The sequence below is a fragment of the Xenopus laevis genome, chromosome 2L, assembly GCF_017654675.1.
Source record: "Xenopus laevis strain J_2021 chromosome 2L, Xenopus_laevis_v10.1, whole genome shotgun sequence".
Taxonomy (NCBI): domain Eukaryota; kingdom Metazoa; phylum Chordata; class Amphibia; order Anura; family Pipidae; genus Xenopus; species Xenopus laevis.
This window is the reverse complement of record NC_054373.1, coordinates 160,569,527-160,586,012: the sequence shown is the minus strand read 5'-3', so window position 1 is coordinate 160,586,012 and position 16,486 is coordinate 160,569,527. Positions and strand designations below refer to the sequence as shown.

At 39.3% G+C, this 16,486-nt stretch overlaps 1 protein-coding gene across 1 annotated transcript; it reads right to left on the bottom strand.

Moving 5' to 3' along the window:
• Window positions 1–582: 582 nt before the first annotated feature.
• alg5.L (ALG5, dolichyl-phosphate beta-glucosyltransferase L homeolog) lies at window positions 583–16,259 on the bottom strand. Its single transcript, NM_001087165.1, is given in 10 exon segments — window positions 583–861; window positions 2,649–2,734; window positions 4,885–5,036; window positions 6,200–6,259; window positions 8,017–8,130; window positions 8,787–8,879; window positions 10,473–10,541; window positions 12,443–12,489; window positions 14,203–14,374; window positions 16,086–16,259. Coding segments are annotated over 10 exon segments (975 nt in total). The 5' UTR covers window positions 16,152–16,259; the 3' UTR covers window positions 583–745.
• Between the last annotated feature and the right edge of the window lie 227 nt (window positions 16,260–16,486).

The window sequence follows — 16,486 nt, the reverse complement described above, 5'->3', positions numbered from 1 at the left end:
TAAATAGTTAAAGTAGGGATGCACTGAATCTAGGATTCGGTTCGGGATTCGGTTCGGGATTCGGCCTTTTTCAGCAGAATTCGGATTCGGCCGAATCCGAATTTGCATTCACAAATTAGCGGCGGGGAGGGAAATATAGCATTCTAGCTTGCACTATTGCAGCTAATCTATTGGCAATAAAATGCCTCTGTAGCTTTCCTTCTCCTTTAAAGGGGGAGTAGCTTCCATTAGCTTTATAAATGGCAAAACTTAGGAATATATGGATACAGGCAAAATACATTTTCAATACAAGTGCCATTTAATGTGTTCATTTTTAGCAAATGTGTATACTGCCCCTTTATAATCTAACATTTGGTCAGGCTTATGACAAGGTTACAGATTTACAGGAAAAAGCCAAGCCTCAGGGCTCCCCAAGAGCCAATCAGAGCTCCACAATTTGGGAACTATTGGGCGACTTGCTCTTTAGGAATAACAGTTGGATATATTTGGCAGGACCCTGCTAAGGCAAGACAGGTGTAAATTAAAAAAAAAAAACATCACAGATATAAATCCACGGTTTGTGGTTTATTGACCTTTTTTGCATTTTTTCTTTATAAACAGAACTATTTACATGGGTTTTAGCACATAAAACAAACTGCCACTGGAGGTAAAAGAACAGTTTTTGTGATGATTTGTTTATCCCAAAACCTCAATAGGACGCTTACAGATGCTCAGAACAATAAAATGCCCATGGCCAGGATTGGCTTTAATTTAATTTTCCACTTGTATCGATCTTCCAGGCTCCGGTCAGATATCTCATTCTTATAAACAGGAGATCTCTTCCCATCTGCAACCAGCTCCAGAAAGGCACTAGCTTAGAGCCTGAAAGTAGGAGAGAAACAAAATGTATAGTATTGGGACATGGCAGGCTATGCTATTTACTATGCATCAGCTGTCCTGTACTCAGTGCTTGGCACATCAAAACACACACTGTGCTTTAACTGGGAAGGTGTAAGACAGGGGTGTCCAAACTTTTGGCTCGCCGGGCCACATTGGAAAAAGATACAATTGTCTGGGGCCACACATAAAATACACAAACACGTTTGATTTGTAAAAGTAAAGGAAATACACAGAAAAGAACTACAATGGCAGTTGGATAACCAGATGGAGCTATACACTGGAATGGGGGACACCTGGATATTAAATAGACTTATTATTATATTATTATTATTATTACTAACTGGGCAATGGGCAGAGTCCCCCCTCTTCCTATTTCCTCGGGAACCAAGTGTTTCAAACTGGGCCGCATTCATATGCATCCTGGGCCGCATGTGGCCCTCGGGCCGCAGTTTGGACACCCCTGGTGTAAGAGAATGTATTGGTATTTATGGGACTGCTTGCAGTGCATTGTGCTGCTTTCATTTTGCTAGTGTTGCATAAACACTCAACTCTTATAGATCACGTCCTCCTGTAAAAAAACTCAATAAAACGGGTTATTTGTTTGGAGGCGCCAGCTATGAATTAATGTACACTCAAGGTGATGAACTCAGAGACCACAGACTTCTGTACTCATGACTTCTTTAAATATAAAGAGAATAATCACTCCAGAGATAAAATATAAAGTAAAAAAAGTGTACCCCGTTGTAAAATTTGACAGTATAAGTCACAGAGGAGTTCCATGACTATGTAAGGGCACAAGGCTGAAAGCTTTTATACAGGTCTTGGAACTCCAAGCTGACCTCTAATATCCTTATAGTTTACAACAGGTGGTACATAATCTATTATAATACACACTTTTCAGAAAGTAATGTGATGTTACATCACTAAGCACGGATTATAACTGATGACATCACCAAGCACTGTTTAGAAGGATATAATTTACTCGATATTGAAGGCTCTTGTGTATTATAAGGATATCCATGACTTCAATAACTAAAGGCAGAAGGGACAATATTAGTGACCGCCAGGAGTGTATTTATAAAGATAAGAAAGGTAAGTCTTTCAGTATTTTACAACAGGGTGTACGTTGTATGTAAAGATAAGAAAGGTAAGTCCTTTAGTATTTTACAACAGGGTGTATGTTGTATGTAAAGATAAGAAAGGTAAGTCCTTTACTATTGTACAACAGGGTGTAGGTTGTATGTAAAGATAAGAAAGGTAACTCCTTTAGTATTGTACAACAGGGTGTACGTTGTATGTAAAGATAAGAAAGGTAACTCCTTTAGTATTTTACAACAGGGTGTACGTTGTATGTAAAGATAAGAAAGGTAAGTCCTTTACTATTGTACAACAGGGTGTACGTTGTATGTAAAGATAAGAAAGGTAACTCCTTTAGTATTTTACAACAGGTTGTACGTTGTATGTAAAGATAAGAAAGGTAACTCCTTTAGTATTGTACAAGAGGGTGTACGTTGTATGTAAAGATAAGAAAGGTAAGTCCTTTAGTATTTTACAACAGGGTGTACGTTGTATGTAAAGATAAGAAAGGTAAGTCCTTTAGTATTTTACAACAGGGTGTACGTTGTATGTAAAGATAAGAAAGGCAAGTCCTTTAGTATTGTACAACAGGGTGACAGGGATACGCCTGAAACTGTGCCATCTGCCTAAGCAAAGTATGCGCTACCAATTTTTACAAATGCCTTAGCAATAGTACCATCTACTCAACTCACCTTCAATTTCTGTCCAGTTTACTGCAACCTCTGTAACAGGAATATTAAGGCACTGAGCGATATAGAGCAGCTCCACATCAAACGCCCTGGACAAACAAAGTAAAGTGTCAACTACCACCTTCCTAAAGGCATGGATCCCTACATACAAACACGGATATGATTTTGTGTAATACTACCCCTGTGTCTATGTGCAGAGGAGTGACATTGGAGTAACACTAGTAAAACTTTCAGCAGAACCTCATGAAATCCAGAACACTTTAGAGGTAAAGCAACTGCACATACAGAGAAAAATGTAAAAAATGTAAAGGGCCTTTTTTAATGTATAGTGCCGTGCAGAACTATCCAGACCCTTCACCCATTCTCTCTAGGATTTCTATTAGAAGTAAATCTAAGTCCAGTTACTCTCGATTTACTTCTACTAGATATACCATGACATGTTCTCTATGATATTTTTTTATTTTGAAGCACCAAATCTCAATTTTAGTGTTAACATAATATGACTTTATGTTGGGAAAAATGTCCATATGGATAACAGTCCTGCCTATGGTTTACTTTTCAGTCACCCAAAGCTCACTCTGTTTTTGCAATTCTGCTTCTTAATATGAAGTTTTGGGTACATGTGTATACATAAACCCAAACTAAAAGGACCAGTAACATCATTTAAAAAAAAAAAAAAAAAAATCGTTAGTATGGAACAAAAAAGAAAAACAAAACAAAAAAAACACAAGGACAAATTAAACTTTTAAATCGCCAAGTTTTATTAAGAAATAACTTACCAAGCTATGCTTGCGCTCCTCTTCAGAAAAGGCGATCCATCATGCGGCACTCAATTTCTCCTCCCTGCTTTCCTTATAGGAGATAGCCAGGGAGGAGAAATCGAGCGCCGCATGATGGATTGTCGACGTGTCGCCTTTTCTGAAGAGGAGCGCAAGCAGAGTATCGGTAAGTTATTTCTTAATAAAGACTTAGCAATTTAAAAGTTTATTTGTTTTTGTGGGGTTTTTTTTGTTCTATACTAACAATTTTTTTTTTTAAATTAATGTTACTGTTCCTTTAATCATTGCAAAGTCCTATCTTACTAAAAACAAAACAAACAAAGAAAAATCTCCCTTCTGCAGAAACAGAGAAGCCTGGAAGCTCCATGGAGTAGCAGCAGCAGCAGGCACCAGTGCCACGTTTGGGCAGCAAGAAACCCACTTGGGCCCCCCTAGATTTGCAAGTTGAAGAAGACGCACAGCAGAGACGGCAGGGCTTAGTTGCAAATCCCAAATCAACTGCAGGCGACAGAGACAAGGCTAATATTTAGAAAATGCCCGCAGTGAACTAATCCTGGTAAACTGGAATGTTAACAAACTTGTAGCAGAGATAACAATAAATCTTTATACTACAGAGCCATGGATGATCTGGGCCCCCTCCTAATTTAGCTGGAGTTAGTCTGATAAGTTCTACCACCTCAGCGTTGGCAAGTACGGGCATGGGATCTATTATCTGTAATGCTTGGGCTCGGCTGTTCTTCACTCCAAACCAAGTCAGCAACTTATTGGCTAGCGTACACACTGAATGTATCAACCATTGGCTCTAGGGCCACGTGGGTGGCTAAACCAGATCCATTCCTACCTTTTTTTTTTTTCATGGAAAATGATGGAGTTATCTGGGGTTCTGTCCAGGCCCAGACTGGCAATCTGTGAGCTCTCGCAAATGCCAGAGGGGCTGCTATAAAGTGCCATAGAAAGTCATTATTTAGTGGGCTGGTGGAGGCTGTTTGGGCCTCTGTGTGGGCTGATTGGGCCTCTGTGTACCTGAAATGCCAGGGCCTATTTTAATCCTCAGTCCGGACCTGGTTCTGCCTCAGAACATTTGCTTTAGTATGCTGCTCCCACATTATATAATGCCTATAGCTAAAAACATACAGCTGCAATTATGTAAAATGGAGTAATCATCCAGCGACTGGCCTTTGCAAGCCCCCCCTCCCCCCAGAGCAGAGGGCGGCAGTTAGAAATAAAGCAATAATAAAAAATTATATAAAACACACACACTAAAAAAAAAAATATATATATATATATATATATATATATATATATATATATATATATATATATATATATATATATATATATATATATATATATATATATATAGCTACCTAAATACACCATATAACAATTTTTACAGGCGCAACTGATAAAACTGTATATTTGTATATAAATGATTACAATGCCAATAGGTGGGCACTAACCAGCGGTCGACGTGAAGAGCAGAGAAAGTGCGTGTTGCTGCTTCCCTCGTCAGCAGTTTGAATCCACACTGAGTGTCTCTTACACTTCGCACACAAAGGAACCACACGAGGAAGTGGAAGCCATACATGAGGAATGTCCTGAACACGGATCTCTGAAAAAAAAAAAAAATAAGCGTTTATAAAAGAAACTCAACGCCTTTTCTTGGGTTTTTAAATACCTGCATATATAGTTTTCTAACAAGCACAGACTGGGCTGTACAAACACCTGAACTACTGAAGGCCCATTAAATTGTCTTATATAAGTTTTATGCAGTGCTATCACAGAATTTAACACAGTATTATACAACACAATGGGTCCCTGACCCTTATAAATCACAGTCTGGTGCTCGAGGCACAAGTAGATTAAGTCCAAGGCCACAATCAGTTGACACAGAAGCCATTGCCAGAAATCAAGTCCTGAGTAATAGTCACTTAAAGGAACAGTAACATAAAAAAAAAATGATTTAAAATAATACAAATATAATGCAGTGTTGCCCTGCACTGGTAAAACTGGTGTGATTGCTTCAGAAACTATTGTTTATATAAATAAGCTGCTGTGTAGCAATGGGGGCAGCAATTCAAAGGAGAAAGGAGAACTAAACTCCAAAAATCAATATAGCTAAAAATGCCATATTTTATATACTGAATTTATTGCACCAGCCTAAAGTTTCAGCTTGTCAATAGCAGCAATGATCCAGGACTTCAAACTTGTCACAGGGGGTCACCATCTTGGAAAGTGTCTGTGACACTCACATGCTCAGTGGGCTCTGAGCAGCTGTTGAGAAGCTAAGCTTAGGGGTCGTCACTAATTATCCAGCAGAAAATGAGGTTGGTCTGTAATATAAGCTGATGCTACAGGTTTGCTGATTATTAAATTCTGATGTTATTATAGTAATTATCTGTATTAATTACTAATCAGCCTTATATTGTGACATTTCTATTCTATGTGTACTGTATATTGTGAGTGGGTCCCTAAGCTCAGTAAGTGACAGCAGTACAGAGCATGTGCAGTGAATCAGCAGAAAAGAAGATGGGGAGCTACTGGGGCATCTTTGGAGACACAGATCTTTACTGCTAAATTTTTCTAGCTACTTATTTAGTGAGAATTTAGTGCTCCTTTACTACATGGTTAATGTAAGCTGATAAATACAAGTTGTAGCTGGCATCACCTGCATCCACCCATTGGTGCAAACACCTCTCTGCCCCACCACACACAAAATAAATATATAAATATATGTACACACACACACATGAATGATCAACTAAATGTATTTACCTGTGCTATGGACTCTTTCTCCAGATGAGCTCTTGACCCACAGGATATGGCCATTTTTTCCTTAAAATGAAGGATAAAACGTCAGTCTTGATATAAACAATATTAAAGCATTGTGGGTTGGGTATAACATATATTACATAAATAACCTTGGTAATGCCAAAAATATTTTGGGTGTATCAGATAGTCTAAAGCATTTATCATCCGCCTCCATTTATCATATGCCCTTATCTGCCTGCAGTGTAAAATTCTGAAGTGACAAACTATGAAAACAGTTAGGGTGTCTACATCACTAGAAAATGCCTCATATTAATGGGCCTATTTACTAAGACTATAAATAATCTTAAAACAAAGTTGATCACACTCCCTTCCCAAATTTAACTAATTTATCAACAATTCTTCTCAAAGAATTCAGAGCCAAAAAAAAAACGCTGTGACAAAATTGAGCGTCAATTCTTATCGTCTGGTTGACCCTCCGAAAACTCTTTATTGTATTATCCAGAGCAGATCACAATATCAAGAAACAACTTCAGTGACATCGGCCATTGACTTCTACGTGACCTCGAGAGGTTTGAGATGGAGTATTTTCGGATTTTTAGCAGCTTTGTGGTATGATAAAAATGAGTTTTTATTTTTCCACGAAAAATTTGAGTTTGCCCCCTTAACTCAACCACAGAAAAAAATGTATTGGCACCTTCGGGGGTTATTTATCAAAGGTCAAATGTTAGGATTTATTTATACCTCAAATGAACTCAACTTATTTAAGAAAAAAACTCAAATGGAAAACCAAATGGATTCAGCGAGTTCGTATTGCGAAACTGAAGACTCGAGTTTTTTGCCGAACCCCCCCCCCCCAATAAAACTCGAATCGCTCAAAATGATCCAGTTTTCAGGCAAAACCCTCGAACATCATGAAGGCTATTAACATCTTCAAATGGTTCAAGGGACCTCTGCCATTGCCCTCCCTTGGCCCACACCTGCTGGCATCCGACTTCCATGTTTCTTTTATAATTCCGCCCCGACGATGTCACAAAAGGGGCGGGGCAAGCAGGCGCAGCATCTATAAAAGACGAACCCGGAAGTTGGCATTTGATAGTGGAGGGCGGGGAGAGCAGGAGAAGAGCTCAACCCCGCCCCACACTTTTAAAAAAAATTGAGTTCTTTTTTTAACCTGAAAATGTGAGTTTTCACCAAAAAAATTACTTGAAAACTCGAAATTTTCGTGGAAAACACCTTAATAAGTAACCCCCTTAGCGTTTTGTTGGTGCAATCACAATAGAATTTAATTATCCAAGAATGGGGGCACACTCCTATAAGAATATTCAGTTTTATCACAGAATGACACTGACCCATGGGTGCCCAAATTACTGTCCACCCTCAAAATAGACATATGAAAACATAATGAAGATATTTGGTGGATGCAAACTGCATGGCCCCACTCCGTTAACCCAACCTACTGGTCTAAAGCCATCTATGATCACTCAAAGAGCGTAACCATAATTTGGCTTATGTAGCATTTTGCGTAACTACACCAGCAACACCAGATACAAGTGGCAGAAGCACTGCAGAGGTTGTGTTACAACAGACGTGCCAAGGCCCATAAGTAATGCAATCTGGTCAACCATGTGTGGCCAAACAGCCAACCAGAATTCTTTATTGAAAAACTGTAAAACAATGTGTAAATGTTTGTGATGAGCACACGGGTATTTTAGGTAACATGTAAAACACATAGTAAATATTTTCACTCATACAAGTACTGCACTAGGACTGCCGGTTGAGAGGCCCATAATCCACAGAATAAAGATTAATGAATTACTCACAGGCCAGGGTTTCAGTTTTTCAAGTCCAACCTCTACGTTTTTGATATCTGCAAATTTAGTAGCTCCATCAGCATCAGCCATTAAAATCAGCTTGCCACGGGCAACCAGGACTCCCTGCGGAGAGTGAATGTCTGAGAATTTCTCTCTGAAGCAAAATACTGGTCATTTATCAATTCCTAGAGCAACATTTCTTTGTGGATTTCAAATGGAGTAAAACAAGGTTAACACAAAACTGAAGTGCACTTTTGGGATTTATCGAGGTCTGATTACTGTTAAATACCCTTGATTAAAAAAAATTAGAAGCAAATTAACCCCGCAGTGTCCCAATAACAATTCAGTAAATGAACTTCCTTTTCAAGAATGCCAACTTGCAAGAAATTTTTAAGTGGTAATTAATTAATTATAACTCGATGAATTAGTAAAATAAGGTTACCATCAAGCCTGAAAGAGATTTAGTTTAGAATTGATGAGGGCACACTTACGTTTTATATCACCCTCTGCTGGCAGGAAAAGAGTTCCAACAAAACAAAAAAGAAAGATTCCTATCATCTAACCACTGCTGTATCATCCCCCAGCTCCAGAGGATAAAAACCCCAAGTAAAACAGGGAATATATTTATAAAACAGAAAGTGGAACAAAAGTGGTACAAGATAATTCAATAGTGAATTTTGAGTAGAAATTTCTGTAAGCCCCTTGATTGCTAAAGTGAGCATGCACATGCGTGTTCCTGGCCAAAGTATGCAATTTACCAACAGAAAAGGTTTCTATACCATTCTTACAGCTCCACCTTTCCCACGATTTTTTTTCAACGTTAGAACCCGAACTTTGTCACTGCTGTATTTTTTACAGTACCTTAAAGCGACCTAAAAAGAAGAGGAAAAACAGTTTTAACAAAACATGTCGATAACTGATACACAAGTGACACAACTAGGCACAGTAGCTTAACCAAGGAAGAAATGTCATTAAGATAAGGAGGGCCAGTTCATGTGTGATTTACTTAGCCGATTATATAGAGTTACAAGAAGAAGCAACAACTATAGTTGAAAGCAAAAGTTTGTGCACCCCTTATTTTGTTGGAGGAGCTAGATTCCCTTTTAAGCTTCAGCTTCTTGGCTATTGCCACACTACCGCAAAGATTTATGGATCCACCCTCCATATTTTACAGCTGGCAAGGTGTTTTTTTTCTCTCAAAAAAAACCTCTGGTGATTGTGGCCAGATTTGTAGACATCAATTAACTCCATTTTCAGATCGTCACTCGGTTGCTTAAGCTAGGGACAGACGCAACGTCTCTCAGGAATCCGCTCCTCCATGTGCCTGTACCCACATACATTGCCTCCCCTCGGGTGCAGGCAGACATTGTGGAATTTGGTGCCCGTAATTCTTGAGTGACAGCCCAAAGTCTAGGTCAGAGATTTTAATAAGCTCTACACTTGTCAACAGGTGACAAATAATAAAACGCAGGGATTTTGCTCAGCAGGGACAAAGAGAAGAAATGCATCGACTAAATGAATCAATATTAGAAAAATGGTCACACGTAGAAAAGACAAAGTAATTGGAAAAAGTCTTTATTTCTGGCTAACTATCTGAAACTGAACTGAAAAAAAAAAAAAAGTTGGAAGGTGAATAACCCCTTTAAAGGAGACATTTTGTGTAAAAAATAAGAATGTACCAGTGCATTATACTCATTTAGATATAGAAAAATTGTGCTTAAAAAAGTAGTGTTTCAGACTGATTTATTGAATATTTCTGCAAAAACCCTAATAATCCCTCCCTTCTCTTCCACTTCCTGCTCCCTGAATTCCCAGGCTGTGCAGGGGAGTAGGCGGCTCTCAGCTCACTGCACTGTAGGACAGGAACCAATCAGCAGCTAGCAGGACCTGATAGGGAACTGAAGTCTGTCTGTGTGTGACTGCAGGGCTGTGATTGGCTGTCCCCCTCCTACTGTGCTTCTGGCAGGGACCGTTAGGACACGCCCACCCCTCATTTGAAACACAGACAGGGAGCAGAGAACATCTATAGTGAGCTCCAATAAAGGGGCTATTTTTAAAGATAATTTTCATTTTTAGCACCATGTAACAGCAACACCATATATTACTTATAATTGCCTACACAATTTTTTTTTTTTATTTATCCTATATGTCTCCTTTAACGTAAAGGACGAGGGACCTTTCAAAAACAGGATTTATCCCTGGACAAGTGGAAGGAGGGTGTCCAATTACTATTTTCTTTGTTCCTATGTTTTAAAGTTGGTGAAATAAAAAGTAACTGTGCAGTGACATGTGCAAATATATTCTTTTTTAACTCATTGATTCCTGCAGTATTCATTTCCTACCTTTCACTTACAAAACTAACCAATATGTCATTTGGCAAGGGGTGCCCAAACTTTAGCCATTCAACCACAGTCATTCTTTCAAAATACATGATAAATGAAGGTCATTTTTACACTTCATCTTACCTCTGTAGTTTTATCTCTACTGCCGTCATCTACGACAATAACTTCATAGCTGAATGAAGGCTGTTTTTTCTGTGTGGAATAAACACAAGAATAAATCAATAAGACAAAATTCCACCCAACACAAAAAAAAATAAAAGAACAGAATAACGAACCAAATGAAAACTTTAAAGGAAAAATAAAATGTTGCCAAACGAAAGAAAATGTCATTGTAAACAATTTTCCAATATACAGTCATTACAAAATCCCAATGGTTTTAAAGTTATTTGTAAAGATAAACGTCTGTTTCTATTCTCTGCACTTCTGGTTCTGACTTTTGAAAAAAACGTAGCAGACCTGCAACTATGATTTCTGCTACAATTTTTTCAAGACAAAATCAGCAGTGCAGAAAAAGATAAGCAAACACTGCGTTAAACTGCAGTTACGTTTACAAATACCTGTAAAATAATTTCAAATGATATTCTCTTTTATTAGAAAATATTGTATTATTTAGGTTTACAGCTGTTAACCGATGTTAAAATAATGTAACCACGTGTCTTCAAGTGGTCATACATTCCCAGACTGCTGAACAGTATGGTCACAATAAGTCAAATTCAAACAAATCTAGGCATGAATAACTATGTTTAGCTGAAGAGCAGTAAACCTAACTGTTTATACTACACAGGGTAATGCCTTACATATATGGAAAAGAGACATTGCAATTCAAAGGTGCCATCTAGTGTCCAATTCCTTAATTTTTCCCCACACCTACATTTCCTTTGTCCCACTATTCACAAACAGCTGTACTACTAACTAGGCATTACCATCCCAAGTAATAAGAACCTGGAAAAATAAATAATTTGCCCAATAAAGTATAATCCTAATGCTCACATTGTCTGTCAAAGAGGATCAATCTCCTTTAGACTTACTGGAACCTAAAGCATTCTAACTTTCCCAGAAGCCCGGGCATGAGTACAGCACAACATAATGCTTTATGATGTTTTACCACCCAAAATAAAGGCTCCGTCCTCCAGCTATAGCCCAGCCTAAGCGTTAAAGGAGAACTAAACCCCAAAAATGAATCCGGCTAAAAAATTTTATATTTTATATACTGAACTTATTGCACCAGCCTAAAGTTTCAGCTTGTCAATAGCAGCAATGATCCAGGACTTCAAACTTGTCACAGGGGGTCACCATCTTGGAAAGTGTCTGGCTCTGAGCAGCTGTTGAGAAGCTAAGCTTCGACCATGTAGTAATTAATTATCTGTATTAATTACTAATCAGTCTTATATTGTGACATTTCTATTCTATGTGTACTGTATATTGTAAATGGGTCCCTAAGCTCAATAAGTGACAGCAGCAAAGAGCATGTGCAGTCAATCAGCAGGGGAGCTACTGGGGCATCTTTGGAGACAGATCTTTACTGCTAAAGGGCTGTGGTTGCCTTTGGCTGGCACTGAAGCACAAAACAAAATGTACAACATTTCTAGCTAATTCTTTAGTTAAGCTTTAGTTCTCCTTTAAGGAATGGCTATGGTTGTGCATCCAGACATGTCATTCCCCACTGGTATTTTCATTTAATCACAGCCTTAGAACAAGCCATTGGTAGTGATTCTGGCTGTGATGCCGTTTAATGCCCATAAAAATTGCTTTGTATTGTACATTATTTAAGACCAGGTGATAGGACAGACCTTAAGCCAAACTGCAACTGAATGTAAAGGGAATTGCTCAGCTTGGAGCAGTGGGGATTGACAGCTCTGACACCGCTGGGCTGGGAGGATTCTCACATGATTCCCCCCATATATTTTCCAATAGCAGCTTAGTAAGCTGGTCACTAACTCACCTATATTGTTACAATATGCTACTGCTGCTATTTAGGAACAGCCATTGTATCAGATGATAACACTGCTCTGGAACAGATGGTCAGGGAACATGCTCAGTAGTGGTGAATTCATTATTCATTATGAATTTCACAAATCTTAAAAATTGCCTACCTGTCTTTGCTCCAAATATTCCATAGCTTCATCCATCATTACAGGCACTGAAAGCAACAAGCAGGTCACACATAAGGTGCAGCAGCAATGAAAATAAAAAAAAAATATTGCACCATTTCCCCCATGCATTCATCATTTACCTGTAAATGATTTTTTTTTTCAAGAATATTAAATGGCAGTTCACCTTTAAGTTATCTATTATGTTGTTATATAATGTGTTATTCTTAGCAACTTTTCAATTGGAAGTAATTATTTTTAAAAATAGTTTTTTTTTTATTAAATGATTTACCATCCATTTTTTTTCAAATGGGGGGGGGTCACATAATTTTAAGCAACTTTGCAATATACATTCATTACAAATGTTTTATGCTTTTTTATTTGTATATATATATTGCTATTGAAAGCAGTGTCTGCCCCTTTCTATTCTCTGCCCTGGTGTCTCAGACTGTTGATACAATGTAAGACAAGGCAGCTGATTAACAGACACGTCTTTGCTGCTGGGGAACTAAGACTTTTGCAACATTGTTTATAAAGTAACAACCAGGAGTTAAGCAAATGCTGCTTTCAATAGCAAATGTGTTTTCATATAACTTCAAAAAGCACTGAAAATGTTTAATAAATGTATATCGAAAATCTGCTTAGAAATGTTTGTTTTTGTTTTTTTTGGCAAATGTTTATTTTGGGGTTAACTTGCCTTTTAAACCCTTAGTATAATGTCCAGAGTCTGTGGGAGGAAAGCACTTTATAATGCTGCATCCTGTTTATTGTGATACATTAGGTGCTGTAGGCATGGCAGATCCTCAGAAACCGGTTTTACAAGTGTGATCTATTCATCGCTGTTGTTTCTTTGCATTACTTTGCAGCAAAATGAACGTGGAGATGGTGGTACATATTTAGCTGAATGACAGCCCATATAGTTATAGTATACCCTGCAGGGTCACACTACTGGCGAGAGTAAAACCACCCCTGTTGCTCTGGGGGAAAAAAGAAGTGCCAATATTTGGACTTTAGTCAATTGTAAAAAGTAAGGATTAAAGCCATAAAGGCACACGCCACATGTTTCAATATTAAACAGGCAAATGCCCCTAACTTTTTACTTACCCCTCGGTGCCGATTCAGGGATCTGAGTTTACGGCAGCCATCTTCCGGGTCTTCGTCAATTTCCGCCAATTTCGACACAAAAGCCGGGAAATTGCTCCAACTGAGCATGCGTCGTCATGCCGATCTCATTCTCAGATTACCGAAGACCCGGAAGATGGCTGCTGTGAACTCCGATCCCTGAATCTGCACCGAGGAGTAAGTAGAAAGTTATGGGGCACTTGCCCTTGGTAGCAGCTAGGCTGGGGGGGGGGAGGGGTCTATGTGGGGTAGGTTTTTTTTTTAAAAAAGGGGGTTGTTTCTCCTTTATGTGGCGTGTGCTTTTATGGCTTTAATCCTTAAGGGGTTTGTTTCTACTTTAAAGGGCTAGGCCTGAAACATGTAGTGTGTGCCTTCACTGCTGTAATTAAATCTTGCAGTTACTTTCTACAACTGACTATTGTCAGGTGGAGCACAGACAGCATTTTATGGCATCTACAGCAAGAAGTAGACATGAAAAGCAGGGTTTAAGAACACATTGCACTACCAGTACACCTATTATACAGAGCATTGCTGCGGCACAGCCATCTGCTGAATGTTGCACATGTTCTCTCCAGAGCAGCACTAAGCATACTGGACAGATAGGTTAACTGTAGAACTATCTAGTTTTCTTATTGGCTTACACCGTTCTTCTTCGTTGTATGACGGGACAACCACTGACAGGTCTTTTGTGGGTGGATCGTGGATGGAGGGGAAGGGCTCCGTCTTCCCTTTGCTGTCAGTGAAATGTTTCTCTTCCTCCAAACGATGGAGATTTGGCATTTTCTTGGCGGTTACATGTGCTACAATAAGAAGCTGCAAAGAGAATACATCAGTAAACAATAAAGGTATTAGTGACTTCTCAGAGGGCAGTGGGTGTGTTTGAGCACAGTGTAACCTAATACTCTCTGCCATGTGTTTTCCCACCCAAAACAAAGGCTCCTTCCCCCAAGACTAAGCTCTTCAGTAGCCACTGACAATAGGGTGCCCAATACCTGCTAAGCTGGAAACCAAAGTAAAACATTATTTTCTGGACCATCCGTTTCTCAAAAGAGCAGATTTTTTTATATTTAATTTTGAAATCTGACAGGAGGCTAGACATATTGGCAGCTTCCCAGGTGCCCCCAGTCACGTGACTTGTGCTCTGATTAACTTAAGACACTCTTTAATGCAAGTTAGAGTGAAATCACCCCCTCCTTTCCCCCCACCTGCAGCCTAACAACAGAAAAATGGGAAGGTAACCAGATAGCAGCTCCCTATTATTATTAACATGTATTTATAGAGCACCAACATATTTTGCAGCACTCCCTAACACAATATAACAGCTGCCTGGTAGATCTAAGAACTGCACTCAATAGTAAAATCCAGGTCCCACTGCGACACATTCAGTTACATTGAGTAGGAGAAACAACAGCCTGCCAGAAAGCAGTCCCATCCTAAAGTGCTGGCTCTTTCTGAAAGCACATGACCAGGCAAAATGACCTGAGATGCACCTACACATCTAAAAAAATACACTTGTTGGAAATGTTATATTGAAGAGTGAATTGTGTGTAATTTAGAAATACAAATCATGACAGAATCCCTTTAAAGGGGACCTGTCACCCAAAATATATTCCAAAACCTATTTTATCACGTTTGTCAAGCAAAATAAACTTTAATTACACTGTATAAAGTATTTGAATCTTGTTTCCTTCAGTCTGGGAATTCATAATTATAACAAGCAGGCAGGAGCCATTTTGTGGACACTGTTATTAAGGCAAGCCTTGTATCATCTCAGAATCTTGTTTGTGCACCATAATGGGGGACCTGATGTCCATCCCCATGCACTGGCTACACAATTAAATGGTTAAGAGAACTGGAGGAATATGTGAAGAGTAGTGACATCTAGGAAGTGCTGAATGGAAAGTGAAAGTAATTGTCTGCCTAAGGCATAGAGGGGGGCAGGCAACATTTGATTGACAGCTGAGATTTTTAAATGAGTTTACAACAGTTATGAATGTTTTAATAAAAAAAGGATTTGGATTTCATGCTTAATTTGAAAAGGACTTTTATTATACAGCTTTTTATGTCTGGGTGACAGGTCCCCTTTAAGGGCATCTCTATGAAGCTCTTCCCCTGCCTGAGTAGCATGGCTCATTCTTCCAGGAACATTTGGTCCCCATTGTCCCTTGGACTGCTCTAGATCCAATCTGTCTGGAAGAACCTGGGGGATAAATTAATGGGGTTTAGGGATGAGCAGTGACACCTGTAATTAAAGGAATTGTTCTCCTTTAAATGAACTTTTAGTATGATGTAGAGAGTGATATTCTGAGACCATTTGCAATTGGTTTTCATTTTTTATTATTTGTGGTTTTCGAGTTATTTCGCGTTTAATTCTGCAAGTCTCCAGTCTCATTCAGCCATCAGTTCAGCAGCTCCAATTTTATACAGACACAAGTGAGAAGGAGAGGCGCTAGGAATTTAAAAGCTGAACTGATGAACGAGCGATCCCAGGACACGTACAAGAGGCTGCACAGAAGGCACTTACCAGAATTATTAGAAGAGCTGCCAGCGCGGCCAGGAGCAGCGTAATGTCACACACACAGCAGTGCATGGCGGCAGCGGAGGCAGCATCCCCGGCACAGCGCACAGAATATAAGAGTCCGAGCCCAGAGCCAGTGCTGAGCCCTTCCGGTGTGCGGTATATACAGTGAGTGCATCTGCCGGAACCTATGGAACTTTAACACCTATGCGGAAGTGACTGCAGGCAAGGGAAGCGTTCTGGCTCCACCGCTGAGTTTCCTCTGCACAGCGCCACCGCGTGGTGAATAGACGCTGCTCTACTCCGCCTGCGCGTGTATATCTTGGAAGAATGTAGTTCCGGTATTTTACCAGCAGGGGGTGTAGCTGTAAACGAGGGCCGGCCGGGCGCTTTCTGGCATAGGAAGT